Here is a 14,183-nt window from a genome sequence, read left to right as displayed (position 1 = left end):
GTTTCAAAAACCCCTTTCTTATTTTAGCTTCCGGGTTTTATTTTCAAAACTTAATTGAACAAGCTGAACAAGCTGATTGGCTACCATGTACAGCTGCACCAGATTCTGTGTGCACCAGTTTTGGTAAATCTTCTTCTCATTATACCGAACATCCCACCAACATGCAATCCCTGAAACACGCTATGTCATTGGTGCTCAACCTGTGGCCCTTCAGCTGTTGCGGAACTACACGTCCCATGAGGCACTGCAAGCCATTGACAATTATTAGCATGACTCCCAAAGGCAGAGTCATGATGGGACTTGTAGTTCCATAAAAGCTGGAGGGCCACAAGTTGTGCACCCATGTAATATTAAAAAGAATTATATCTGATTGTGAGAGAGGGGCTTCATAATATCCATAGAAACTGTAATTTTGAGCTATAAGACAAATAGGCTGCTGTTGTACCTGCAACTTTCTTGCGGGTTTGCTGAACTTAGCCATAGACTTCTATTTTATCCTGCTGTTTTACCATCCCCCAACTTTACGTGTGAACGAGCCCTAAGGTGCCACTGCTAAATGCAACTAAGGGCTCATTCAGGTGCTGCTCCTCTGAAAAGCAATCCGAGTGTGTGTTGATAGGTGGCGAGGAGGCAATATGTTGCCTTTTTACCACCTGATTTAAACCCATGATTGCCATGCAATGCACACATTTGCGACACGGTACTACGGCAATTAGAGGTTTTAATCAGGTGTGAGAAGGCGACATTGTGCCCAGTAATCTTTGACTTCTCCTGTGTTGTTCAGGTAGATCTCCACCACTTTAAGGTTGCCTACCCCTGCTTTATATCTAAAAGATTTTCTCTAATAAAATGGATCAAACATTTTTTTGCAGAAATTATGTACAAACACTTTTTCATTTTCTCTCTAGTAAGGTGAAAAACATTTCATAGCAATGGCAAACAATATCCAATGCATTTTTATAATGGTGTTTAGGGTGTATCTTACCAATTTCTTGGCCCTTTTATTAGGCCTGTCTAACAAATTGTGCCTATAAAGATGTCGTCATTGCCCCTCATGAAATTATTTGCCATGGTACATAAAATATGGGATATTTTAGCATTTAGTACACACTAACTTAGGTGGCAGTTAACACATATTTCATGCCAGGAAGGCCAAAATGGAGGCGAGCCAACTCTTGTAACCTCTGTTGGTACACCACCTCCAATACATACCGTACTATAAATGGTCCAGGTACAAAAGTAACTTTTCTTGCAGCTAATTGGACATAGTCAGCTCTAGCATAAGAAAAGTAAATACAAAAGTAAATAGGGCCTCAACCATCCACCAGTCCACTCAAGTCCATTCAGGTGGAATAATCCCTTAATATGCAATAGACTCAGCAACATATTTATATTCTGAATTAACACTCTGTATAACATAATATTTGCAGAGGTTGACTCACCCAGCAGTTACCAACTGCCATATCCATGTCTCTGGAAAGTAGATCCGTGGCTTCTCCTTTTCTACAGGGCTACTGGGATGCTCAATTTCATTGAGAACCTTGTTTTCCAATTCTGATTCAAAATCTAAAAGTTAAAACATATGGTAGGGATATAAGATTAGTAACATGTGAATCTATCACAATTTGATTCACTGTTGAATTTGCACAAACTGCATTCAAGTCTATGAGGAATGGAGAGGGAGGGGTGCTGGGGGGGCAAATCTGTCCTAATTGTAAGGTTAATAGGTAAGCTATTATCAAAAAAAGATGTGGGAAGCCAGGCACTACCATGGTTGCTAAGGCTAAAAATTTTACACTATGAGGCTTCTCCCTTTTCATATATGATCTTTGAACACATGAAGCTCATCCCTGCAAGTGTATCAAGACACGCTGTTTGAAATCTCCGCACCTGTGATCATCCCGGCATAAGCTCTGTAATAGGGATCCATCAGATCTGGTAAGGGACCACTCTGTTTTCTTGTGGATGGAACACTGCAGTTTTTCTTGAACACTGATAGCCAAGGAGCTGAATACCATTTCATTTGTCACACCCTGTATTAAGTGTATGGGTTTTCTTATGGACTTGAACTTTTTTAATTTAACCCAATTTTTTTACACGCTGGAATTTCTTGCAATTTTTTGCACATTGAAACTTTGAATAATGCATTTGTTATGCCATCTGTTATTTGCATCATTACGTTGCTATCATATTGTTCACACACACATACCATTCCAACTTTACAAAGAATACAACAAGAAATGTAAAGGTGCAATCAGGGCGGCTAAGATAGAACATGAAAGGCACATAGCAGAGGAGAGTAAAAAAAGTTCCAAGAAATTCATTAGGTACATAAATAGTAAGAAAGGGAGGTCAGATCATATTGGTCCCATAAAGAATGATGAAGGGTATCTGGTTACTAAGGATGGAGAGATGGCGAAGGTATTGAATTTATTCTTCTCCTCAGTCTTCACAAGGGAATCGGGGGGCTTCAGTAACCAAAACTGCAATGTTTATCCTCATGACATGTCACAGGAAGCACCCTCATGGCTAACAGAGGACAGAATTAGAATTAGACTTGAAAACATTAACATTAATAAGACCAGATGGCTTGTACCCGAGGGTCCTTAAGGAACTCAGTCAAGTGATTGCCAGACCATTGTTCCTAATTTTTATGAACAGTCTACTGACTGGAATGGTACCAGCTGATTATAGAAAAGCCAATGTAGCACCAATATTTAAAAAAGGAGCCAAGATACATGCCCGGGAATTACAAACCAGTTAGCCTGACATCAATAGTATGCAAGCTCTTGGAGGGGATGATAAGGGACTATATACAAGATTTTATAAAATTACAACGGTATCATTAGCAGTAATCAGCATGGATTCATGAAGAATCGTTCTTGCCAAACCAATATATTAACCTTCTATGAGGAGGTGAGCTGCCATCTGGATAAAGGAAGTCTAACAAAACAAACAAAACAAAACACAAAAACAAAACATATTACAGAGCAAAATAATATTTAAGCATACAGCGAAAGCAGAGTAGACCCAGAGACATTATAAACAACATGAACGTAAGCACATAGCAGTAGTGCAACAGAAGGACCAGATAGATATAACTATTGGTATACTTTTATAAGGTCTAAGGTTTAGTAGAAAAAAAATCTTCCTACCTCCTGCCAAACTGTACATAACGTCCAGAATACACTTCTCAGGCGACTTAATTTCTGCACTTGTAAATATTTTTAACTTCATTTGCTGAAAGAAAAGAGGAAACATTTTTTTTTTTAATTCTAAAAAAACTGCACAAAAGGGAACATTTCTTGTTGCCTGTAGCAACCAGTAACCCGAATGAATCAGAATAAATCTTTGGACACTTTTCATAATTAGGCCCAAACACTTTTTATTATTATATAAAAGGCAGGTTGACTCATTATTGGTGATGATTGTGAATTGAATGGCACACCACCTGCCCTGTATACTGGCATAAGGGCCTGGTGATTGGCCGCTCGAGCACCATGCACTGTACTGTGGAGAGGCAGATAACATGCCATGTGTTATTTCATGCCTGGAGGGTGGGAGCCTTGGACAAAGCTGGTGGATGGAATTTTTTTTGTGACAAGTTTGTTTTAAAGCGGAGTTCCACCCAGTTCTTACACATAACAGGCCGGGCGCCCACAGTGACAATGAGAGGAGGGGGAGAGGAGCGAAAAAGTTTTATCCCTATTGTTGGGTCACCAGTACGGTATTTGTATATTGAAATCATATCCCCTCTCAAACGTCTCTTCTCCAGAAAGAATAAGTTCAGTGCTCGCAACCTTTCCTCATAACTAATATCCTCCAGACCCTTTATTACATTTGTTGCCCTTCTTTGTACTCACTCCATTACCAATACATTCTTCCTGAGGACTGGTGCCCAGAACTGGACAACATACTCCAGGTGCGGTCGGACCAGAGCCTTGTAGAGTGGGAGAATTATCGTTTTATCCCTGGAGTTAATCCCCTTTTTAATGCATGCCAATATTCTATTTGCTTTGTTAGCAACAGCTTGGCATTGCATGCCATTGCTGAGCATAAAATCTACTAGGACCCCCAGGTCCTTTTCCATCCTAGATTCCCCCAGAGGTTCTCCCCCCAGTGTATAGATTGCATTCATATTTTTGCCACCCAAATGCATTATTTTACATTTTTCTACATTAAACCTCATTTGCCATGTAGTTGCCCACCCCTTTTAACAATTCACTACCCAAACAAGAACAAATATTGGACTATATGTAAGGCCAGATTTTGAGAGGCTTATCCCGCCCCTTTCTAGCACAACTGACAGGCTCGCTTTATTGTCACACTAACAAGATCAGTCTTCATAGCCAGACAAGACACACGGAGGACAGGGGACAATGAGACAAAAGATCAAATATTTATATATTTTTATATTTGTTCCACTTGTGTAGTTTTTTGTCAGCCTGGAGTACAGCATTATTAATAGAGTATTTGTATTATTTTAAATAGTATTATTATGACTACATTAACCCCTCTAGTCAGTTTCCCCATTTATAGGTCTGTGAATAAGGCCATCTGCAGTTTGGTTTTGTTCACCGGGTCATGTGCGATTCAGATGTGAGTTCAAGTCAAAATTCGAACCCAAAATTGCACAGGATCCTTTTCATAAACAGACCGCGGCCGCCTTGGACCTGTGTGAACCGGCTCCATTGAAAGCCGGTCCAATTCACATGTAATGAGAATCAAATGCGGTTAAAAACGCATCCGATTGACATATATGTGAACCGAGCCTAATCGACAACATCCATCTTTTTATCAAACATATAAACCTTGTGCAGTTGTGGATAGTAACCAATCAGCTTCCAGGTTTTATTGTGAAAGCTTAACCACTTGCCGACCAGCTCACGCAGATATACTGCGGCAGGTCAGCTCCCCTGCGTGAACCGACAAACTTGTACGTCGGTCCGTGCAAGGAGGATAGCAGGCGCGTGCGTGCCGCTGCTCGCCGTAGACGCGTGTCCACGGGTCTGCCGGCGGCTTGCGATCGCGGTGAGGAGAGGCAGAACGAGTAACTGCCTATCTAAACAAGGCGCTTCCGCGTTCTGCCAGATGACATGACAGAGATCTACTCTTACCAGTGATCGGGAACAGTGATCTCTGTCATGTTCCAGTAAGCCCATCCCCCCTACAGCTAGAACACACCCAGGGAACACATTTAACCCCTTGATCACCATCTAGTGTTAACCCCTTCCCTGCCAGTGTAATTTTTACATTCATCAGTGCATTTTTATAGCACTGATCAATGTAATAATGTCACTGGTCCCCAAAAAGTGTCATTTGGGGTCAGATTTGTCCACCGCAATGTCGCAGTCCCCCTAAAAATTGCAGATCGCCACCATCACCAGTAAAAACAATAAAAAATCCCATAGTTTGTAGAGGTGATAACATTTGCGCAAACCAATCAATATACGCTTATTGTGATTTTTTTTACCAAAAATATGTAGAAGAATATATATCGGCCTAAACTTATGAATAAATTAGTTTTCTTATATATTTTTTTGGGATAGGTATTATAGCAAAAAGTTTTTTTTTTTTAATTGTTGGTCTTTTTTTGTTTATAGCGCAAAAAATAAAAAACACAGAGGTGATCAAATACCACCAAAAGAAAGCTCTATTTGTGGGTAAAAAAGGATGTCAATTTTGATTGGTTACAGCATCGCACGATCGCGCGATTGTCAGTTAAAGCGACGCAGTGCTGTATCGCAAAAAATGGCCTGGTCATTAAGGGGGCAAATCCTTCCGGGGCTGAAGTGGTTAAAGTTATTGTAAAGTCTCCTTTTTTTTTCTATAAAAATAACAAACATGTTATACATATGTGCTCTGTGCACTGGATTTGCACTGAGCAGCCCAGATCCTCCTCTTCTCGGGTGACTCTTCTGTGCTCCTGGCCCCTCCCTCCCATTGAGTGCCCCCCCACAGCAAGCAGCCTGCTATGGGGGCACTCAAGCCGAGCCGCAGCTCTGTATGTCCATTCAGAGGCGGAGCTGTGGTTCGGCCCGCCCCCTCTCTCTCCTGACTGGCTAACTGATTTTGATGGACAGCAGCAGAAGCCAATGGTGCCGCTGCTGTGTCTCAGCCAATCAGGAGGTAGAGTCCTGGATGGTGGAGACACTCATTGACATCGCTGGACAGAGAAGGGGCTCAGGTAAGCATTAGGAGGGCTGAGGGGAGCTGCTGCATAGAATGCATTCTATACATTAAGATAAAAAACCTTCTGACTTTACAACTCATTAAATTGAACAAGCTGACGTTAGAAAAGGATTTATATGCACAGTTGCATCAGATTCTGTGTGCACCAGTTTTAGTAAATCTCTCACTATATTGGTAAGTCATATTGCAGTTCATGGTAACAAGAAAAAGTTCTATAGTTCTTTTTACACACACAGTCAAAATTTATTTTACATGTAAGCACAAGGCTGAATCTCCAAGAAAGTAAAAAGAAGCACTTGGCATCTATTTCTGACTCAAACCTGACCCTGACATCCTTCTGGGTTCTCAAAGCTTCATGCTGCTGTGATAGATATGGGGTAGGATAATAATATTTCAGAGAAGATTGACACGTGGCCGTATTCTCTCTTTTTCAATCATATGTAGAAGAATTTTAATGTTGCCATCACTTAGGGCTCTTTCACACTTGTGGACTCCGCCAGCGGAAGGTGCCTCACTGAGCAGGCAGATGACAGGTCCATGTCCGCTCCGATGATGTTTGGATCTCTTTTACTTTCTGTCCCAGGAACAACTGTCCATGTTTTTCCTTACTTTCTGTCTCAGTGACAACTGACTATGATGGGATGTCCCCAGGTCTGGAACAAGGATTTTTTACACCCTAGGCAAAACCTAATTTTGCAGCTCCCTTGGCTCCACCCCTGACTCCACCCCCTTTGCCATGCCCATGTATGCCCCCACCTTTTTAATGAAGCGCCCATGAAATGCAGCCTCATCAGCGCCCATCAAATGCAGCCTCACCAGCGCCCATCAAATGCACCCTCACCAGTGCCCATCAATGCAGCCTACCAGCACACATCAATGCAGCCTACTAGCGCCCATAAATGCAGCCTACCAGCGCCCATAAATGCAGCCTACCAGCGCCCATCAATGCAGACTACCAGCGCCCATCAATGTAGACTACGAGCATCCATCAATGCAGACTACCAGCGCCCATTAAAAACCTGACATTTGGAATCATTACCCACTCTATCCAAAAATTAATGCATTTTTAGCTTGAGTTTCAGATTAAATATTGGACATACTGTATATCCTGTAATCTGCAAAAAGGCTGAACCTTTAAAGTGGTAGTAAAGTCATTTTGACTTGTACCTACAGGTAAGCCTATAATAAGGCTAACCTGTAGGTACAGTGAATATCTCCTAAATTTGCACTGTTTAGGAGATACTTCCACTGCATGCGTGCCGTCCCTTCAGAGCTCCATGTTGTAGTGATTGATATAGTAGTGAGTAGATGATTATTAAGTAATTTTTAGTATGATGCAAATGATTTCCAGCAGCAACTCGATTCTTCCAGAGAGATGCATTTATTGAAACTTCAGACAGAACAAAGTCCATAAGATACTTGCAACAGATGACAAAATCCAACAGAGTAAATATGACCATAAACAGTAGCCTAGGTCAACCCAAAATACTCTTTGATCTTATTGTTAACCAATGTGAAAAGACTCTACTTGTAAGTACCATCAATACATACTCCTATGGTCCTTTATCATCCTTAAGTATGTAAACAATGTACCCTTTGATTAACAGGCCATTCCTCACATACCTAGCTAGACTTGCATAAGATTAACATATCAAAGAAACGCCACCTGTCCCTTTGATATGTTAAAATTGAGTTTGCAACTCAACCATTATCAACTGAATTCTGGCCTGGTCAATATGTCAGTATTTTATTGTATGTGTACACAATCACATATATAATAATATAATATCCTACATAAATCGGCCAACATATTACAACATATACCCCCACTTGATTTGATTCTAACTACTAGAACTGACCCATAAATCAAACAACAAACATATCATTATGATTTAAGGTATTGAATGCTTTACAATGGCTCATATAAACTATGAAGTTAAAACTGGTTACATCTCTCTTCGCCAGCCACTAAAATATTCCCATGAAACAGTTATTAGATAATATAACTTTAGACCATGACTGGAAAAGGATTTGGTAAACATCAGTGGCCCGTATAGCTGTTAGACCTTATTTCAAAACTTGCAGTTTCTTTCTTCAGTATATCACATCAAGATCTTGAATATTGCGCAAAGACAAGCTGATTTCACAGTCCAGTCCTCGGTCTGACTTTATCACATCTCTCACCATCTCACTGAAAGTAAAGCTTGGTATGCTCTGGGAGCTCCAATCCACATAAGTCCAGGGTTCTCTCATCTCCAGACTCAAGGGTTTCATTTTTTTTTTACAAGGAGAGAAAAGCCTGGCGCGCTATGGTCCATGAGGTCAAGAAGAGTCAGACACGACTAAACGACTGAACAACAAATAATATGACATCATACCTTAAATAGGCTGTATACATCAAGAGAACGTTTGAGCCTCTCAATAGATTGTTCTGAATAATAGCAGCTTTCCCTTTCCTGGATTCGATAGTCATAGTCACCAGAATCCGAATAAGGAAACAGATTGTAAATCTGGAAAAAATGGGAATTACCAGAGGTTATGAGAATTAAATAATGTACATACAAGACTGTGGCATATGTGAACAGTGTATACAATGAATCATCCTCCTTTAAGCCACTCCCACTGTTAGGCGCAACATGGCCATGCTCATGACACATACATTGCAGGGCACCTTTCCTCATTGTGCCCCAGGTCTTTCACAACTCCAGCCACACCACTGGTATTTCCAATCCCACCATCTGCTACATAAATAATAATTCTGTGAGATGCAAGACAACAGGTAAGGGGTTCTTAACGCCTCTTTATCCCTTCTCCAAGGTAATGGGCTCCTTTAATTTGTACCTTGTACAATAACCCCTCCCCACATTATGGCATTTACTTCAGTGCATTTGGAATTGATTCCACATTTTGATGAACCCTCTTAAAGACCCCTCTCAAATGCTGGAAGTCAAGCAGAAATGAGTATGGCAGCATGCTGCTCTTTGCAATGGAAATACCAGCCTAAATGTCTGTGCAGGGTTGAAAAAAAATCTAGCTGTGCTGCTGTACATGGCAGAAATAGTGCAATACCAATGTTTCTATTTGCTTGAGCAAGTGAATAGCTAATGTTAAAGTGCATGTACAGCCAAAACGTTACTATTAGTTTTAGGTTGCATGAGAAGGGTTAGAACCCATGTCCCATTTTCATTGCTGTCTATGTCACCACTGGGAAGATTCAACCATTTTATTTGTCCTGTTGTAAAACATTTTACAGGTATTACCAAAACAGGAATAGAGGGGAAGCCTTCCAATAGGGACACTTGTTTTGGGACAACTGTCTAAGAAGGAAATTTCATTAAGTTTGTAGACATTTACTCTCACTTCCTGTTCTGTCTCCCTGAAAGGAAGTGAAGATAAATCTCCACAACAGATCAAATGCAGCAAAAAATATCCCCTCTCCCAGCCTACGGCACCACCCCCAGCTCACACTATCTATGTGGCCATGTACTGTGTGGGGCGCCAGACCAATAGGTTTTTACCAGGTCCGTTACCCCCTCATAGGCACATGACCACATGCCGAGGCCCTAATTGGCCAATTTTACATTGTCTTTAGGGGGCAGTCCTCTGCACCCCGAGCCCTCCCACCCTGTAATGACAGCAAATCAGCATCGGCCATTCGGAGAGACACCACTCTCTTCATAACTGACAGGTCAGCCGAGCCAGTGAGGCGGTGGGGAGCAGTGACAGAGTGTTGGGGGAAGAGGACCGCCTCCGGCCGGACACGTGTCTTAACCCATCATGTGCCCGCAGCTGTCACCAAGACATACAGGGAGAGAGGGAGGGGAGGGGGGCCATGGGACCAGTGCCGGGCATGAGGACATGCGATTCCCTTTGGCGCCGGGGACAGGTAGACTAATGGCAGAACTTTGTACACAGAGGACGGATTAGAGATGACAGCAGTCTGGAGAGTGAGGGAGGATAGACTGGAGGAGCAGCCTTCTTCACAGACAGTCCAGGGGAGCTCCGCCGTAGGGTAATTGCGGACCTGGAGGGGGCCCCCCAAAATCCTCCAGCATCAGCCTCCACTGCTTATTACAGTCCTAACCAGAAAAGTTCAAGAAACCGATGCTTGAACACAGTTTATAGGCTTAGTGGTCAATGGGAGTCAATAACCACATTTATTTCCTTATAATCTAAACATGAGCCCACTTCTCTTCTTGTCAATCCTTGTAGGACAACAAAGACTAATGATGAGGACACCTGGTCAGGACCTCAACTGTCTGTGTACAAGGAGTTTATTCAGAGGAACACTTTCCTCTCTTCAGCTGAATATATAACCTGCGTGTACTGGATTTCAGAACTTGATATGCAGAACTACAGCCCTATTTCACTATGGAGCATGCGTGTCATGGAGTTCCTTAGACCTGCTATAACACCAGTGGCAACAGTCAACAGCAGGTAGGAATGCTGCTAGAGCGGTGTAAAGCTGGCCTTACACTGAGCAAATTATGGTTGATGATCAAATTAGGCACAGACAAACAGATCTCAACCCTTTTTCTATCAGGCACCTCTTTAAACTGAGAATCAGTGGTCCTATATTTACCTGGTAGGTTTATGCATGGCACTGGATAAATAATCTTTGGGCAACTATCTGCTCGGTAATCCTTGTATACTGAATGAGCCATCATTAGACTAAGGGACTTCGTATCATGTGGTGGCTGTAACTGGCCACCACAGTGATCGCATGTTATTGTTTACTGTGTTGATCCCTCCCCTTCCCCTTAAAACAGGGGGAAGGAGAGACATTGAGTTCTTGTGGGGAGGAGGTTCAGGTGGGGTGGGGTCGGCTGCCTCTTCCCAGTATAGGCTGCCATGCGGCCTTAAGTGCCTGATCTGAGGGCCTAAATTCTAAAAGCCTCAATCCAGGGTTCCCATGCAAGCTGACTGAGGGAGGAAGTCTATGGATCTGGTCTGGCATCACTGGTATAGAGTGTCGCTTGGAAGTTGGAAGGAGGCTACCAGCTGTCCATGGACATTTTGTGAGTACAGACCCTGAAGGGCTCCCGGAGACTGTGTGTGTTGCTGAAATCCCCCTCTGGTCCTAGAAGTCAGCATATTGGGTGTGTGAGATAAAGGAGACACTGGCTAGAAGAGTCTTGAAGACTTAAGTCCACTAACAAAGTCCACTGAGTCTCTTCTGTTACAGAGAGACTTGTTCTTTCATACAGACGCTGTATGGTTCAGCAGATAATCTGCTCCACAGTTCTACAGAAAGAGCGTTGTCCTCACTTGTGCATAGTTAATTTGGAGTATCACACTAATTCCCCTCTCCTATCCAAGTTCTCCAAATAAAACATAAAAACAAATCCCCCTACACTGGTCATTGGAGACGAGTGGAAGAGTGAGTGCATCTGGCTTTGTGAAAATACCATGTAACTGGCTACAGGATAATCAGTGGGGGGCCCAGGGGAGTCTAAATTTAGCAACCCCCATGGGGGCAGTGCTACAAAGGTATTTGGGTAAAGTGCCGCATGAGTAACTGTCAGTCAAATTATCTGAGCACTAAAAAAACGGTCTGGAAATGACAGGTTATTTTAGACTGGTACTCAAGCGGTAAAACAGAATCCAGGTTCTAGTCTGGTAAATGGAGCAATGATCGTTACAGTGGTCACTTCACCTCAGATCTGCAGTCACACACCATGCACTATGAAGCCGCTCTTCTGCTCTGTCAACACTCATTTCCAGGTTTCCCTTACACAGCAGTATACCTGTGCTTATCCACACTGATGAAACAATGTCCATGAAATTAAGCCTTTCATGATGTTGCCCTGCTGACATGCTTCCTTTGCTGCTCACGTCAGAGTCTGGTAACTCTTCCAGCAGTGGTGATTGGTGCCAAATATTTTGGGGGAGGGGCGGCAAGCTAATGTCACCCCCCCCAGGGGGAGAGGCACAGGAAGGCGGCGACCACCGCAAGCACCTCAACCCCCACGTGGGAGATGGATGGTAGATGGACCACCACAAGCGTACAAGAACGTGGCGGAGATCCACCTCCTTGTTTCTGTATATAAATAACATCTCCATCAGTGACAAGGATGGTTTCCAGACCTTGTCACAATTTTAGGGCCCTGAATACTCCTTTCAAATGTTTCTGGAGTAATACACGAAGAACACACTTGCGACCAACTGGCTTACTTTTTCATTAGTCAGCTCAGCTTCGGGTTTCATTAGCACCACACTCTTGTCCACCACCCTAAGACCACAGAGAGAGCCAGGAGCAGCTTGAACCTGAAGAGACACATCTGATCCTGGGAGGACCTCATCAGGAGAGAACCCAAGAGATACCTGGGGATTAAAAAGTAGGACAAAGATAAAGATGTAAATGTCAAAGCTGGAGACAATCATAAAAAGAACACCACATACAATGACCTTTATAGAGGAATTTTGAAAAGTATGAGCAGCTCTCAAATTAGTTCTTAAATCAATAAAAGTGGTATCACTCTAAATGCAGTGCTGCAGTAATAAATCATACAATAAATTAAAAAAATCTCTTACAATAAAATTATAAGGCAGAAAATACCGCACTTATACAATAGTGTTAAATTGGAGCAATAATAATATTAATAATAAAAAATTATTATAAGGGAGATAAACTGGATTGAACAATCCCCCCTCAAAGGCTATATTATGTAGGATAGTGGATAGGGGATGGAAAGAGATGGGGTTAGGGCACCCTTATCCTATTCTGGTTTCACCTAACCCCCAGAGAGGGAGAGGAGAAAAATAGAGGGGAAGTGGAGGAAAATTAGAAGTTCAAAACGATTTGCCCATTGCCCATTTGCCCAACGCTTCTGACACCTCAACTTCCTCATCTTTTCAATCCCAAACAACCTACACGCACCAAGGCTTCTAGCCTCACAGCATGGGACCCACTGCCTCCTCACAAGACAATTCAGACACAATTCGCACTCAAGCATCTAAAAGAAAAACACCTCCAATGTCTGATGGGGAGGACATTGTCCCAACCCCCCCAGACATGCGAGGTACACTACATTTAAGTGGAGTGGCATCAGGAGCGACTCCTAAGCAACCGAGACCATCAAATTTTCGGGCACCAGCCTCCAAAGACAGGGTCCCTACGACCCCCAAACCACCACACAATGCAGCACAGAGTCACATAGATCAGTTCATCACTCGTCCCACATAACTCAATCTTGTACATTTGATGTAATTAACCTTACGCCACAGATTTTCACTAAAATAGAATTAGAGATTCTAGGCTTGGGACTCAATTTTTTTACCTCAGATCATTTTGAGGTCCTGAAGGATATTAATATGTTCGCTAGGAAATTGAATTTCAAAACTGTTTGGCATAATCAAACTAATAAAGCACAAATAAGTCCAGAGATCAAATGGTCCCGCATGGACTATAAAATGCTAAAAGTTTTAACACAACTGGAAATGGAAGGTGGGGTTTGGGATGACCCCAAGATAATGCATCAAATGCTGACCGACACCGAGGACACAGCATCCCCGGTGCTTACAACACCACTTGAATAAAAGAAAAAGTCACAAAAATTCCCTGCCTTCTCCAACCCAAACCTTAAATTATTTGTCGACCACACAACCCAAGACATCCGAAAGATGAATGCTATCCCAATAAGATCCAATCTAACACACACTCAGAGAGCAGCCTTAAATTAAATCAAAAAGAGAGATGACATAATAATCAAATCATCCGACAAGGGAGGTAACCTCGTTATACAAACCACTGAAGGTTATACGGCCATGTGCTATAAGATTCTGGAGAACTTCTCTTGATCTCTCCCTCTAGGATCCACGATTATAAATGGGAGTTCTTCAGAATCATAGACTCAGCCTTTTCATAAAATCTTATTTCCAGAAATACACGTGATTTCCTAAAAGTCCAACACCCCATCACCCTTACCCTTTCCGCCCTACCGAAAACTCACAAATCCCTTTCCCAACCGCCAGGCAGGCAGGGGTAGGAT

At 42.5% G+C, this 14,183-nt stretch overlaps 1 protein-coding gene across 1 annotated transcript in view; it reads right to left on the bottom strand.

Annotated features, from left to right (window-relative positions):
* The window catches only part of LOC141105653 (alpha-2-macroglobulin-like protein 1), a 245,551-nt gene that overhangs the window by 138,902 nt on the left and 92,466 nt on the right, over window positions 1-14,183 (bottom strand). The window contains exons 15-18 of the mRNA XM_073595630.1: window positions 12,367-12,516; window positions 8,571-8,702; window positions 3,156-3,240; window positions 1,443-1,566 (exon numbers count right to left, since the gene is read on the bottom strand). Of these exons, the coding sequence (XP_073451731.1) occupies window positions 1,443-1,566; window positions 3,156-3,240; window positions 8,571-8,702; window positions 12,367-12,516 (491 nt within the window). The remainder of the gene's footprint in view (window positions 1-1,442; window positions 1,567-3,155; window positions 3,241-8,570; window positions 8,703-12,366; window positions 12,517-14,183) is intronic.

Source organism: Aquarana catesbeiana, linkage group LG08, assembly GCF_042186555.1.
Source record: "Aquarana catesbeiana isolate 2022-GZ linkage group LG08, ASM4218655v1, whole genome shotgun sequence".
Lineage (NCBI taxonomy): Eukaryota > Metazoa > Chordata > Amphibia > Anura > Ranidae > Aquarana > Aquarana catesbeiana.
The sequence above is the reverse complement of the archived record's forward strand: the minus strand, read 5'-3'. Positions and strand labels throughout refer to the sequence as shown.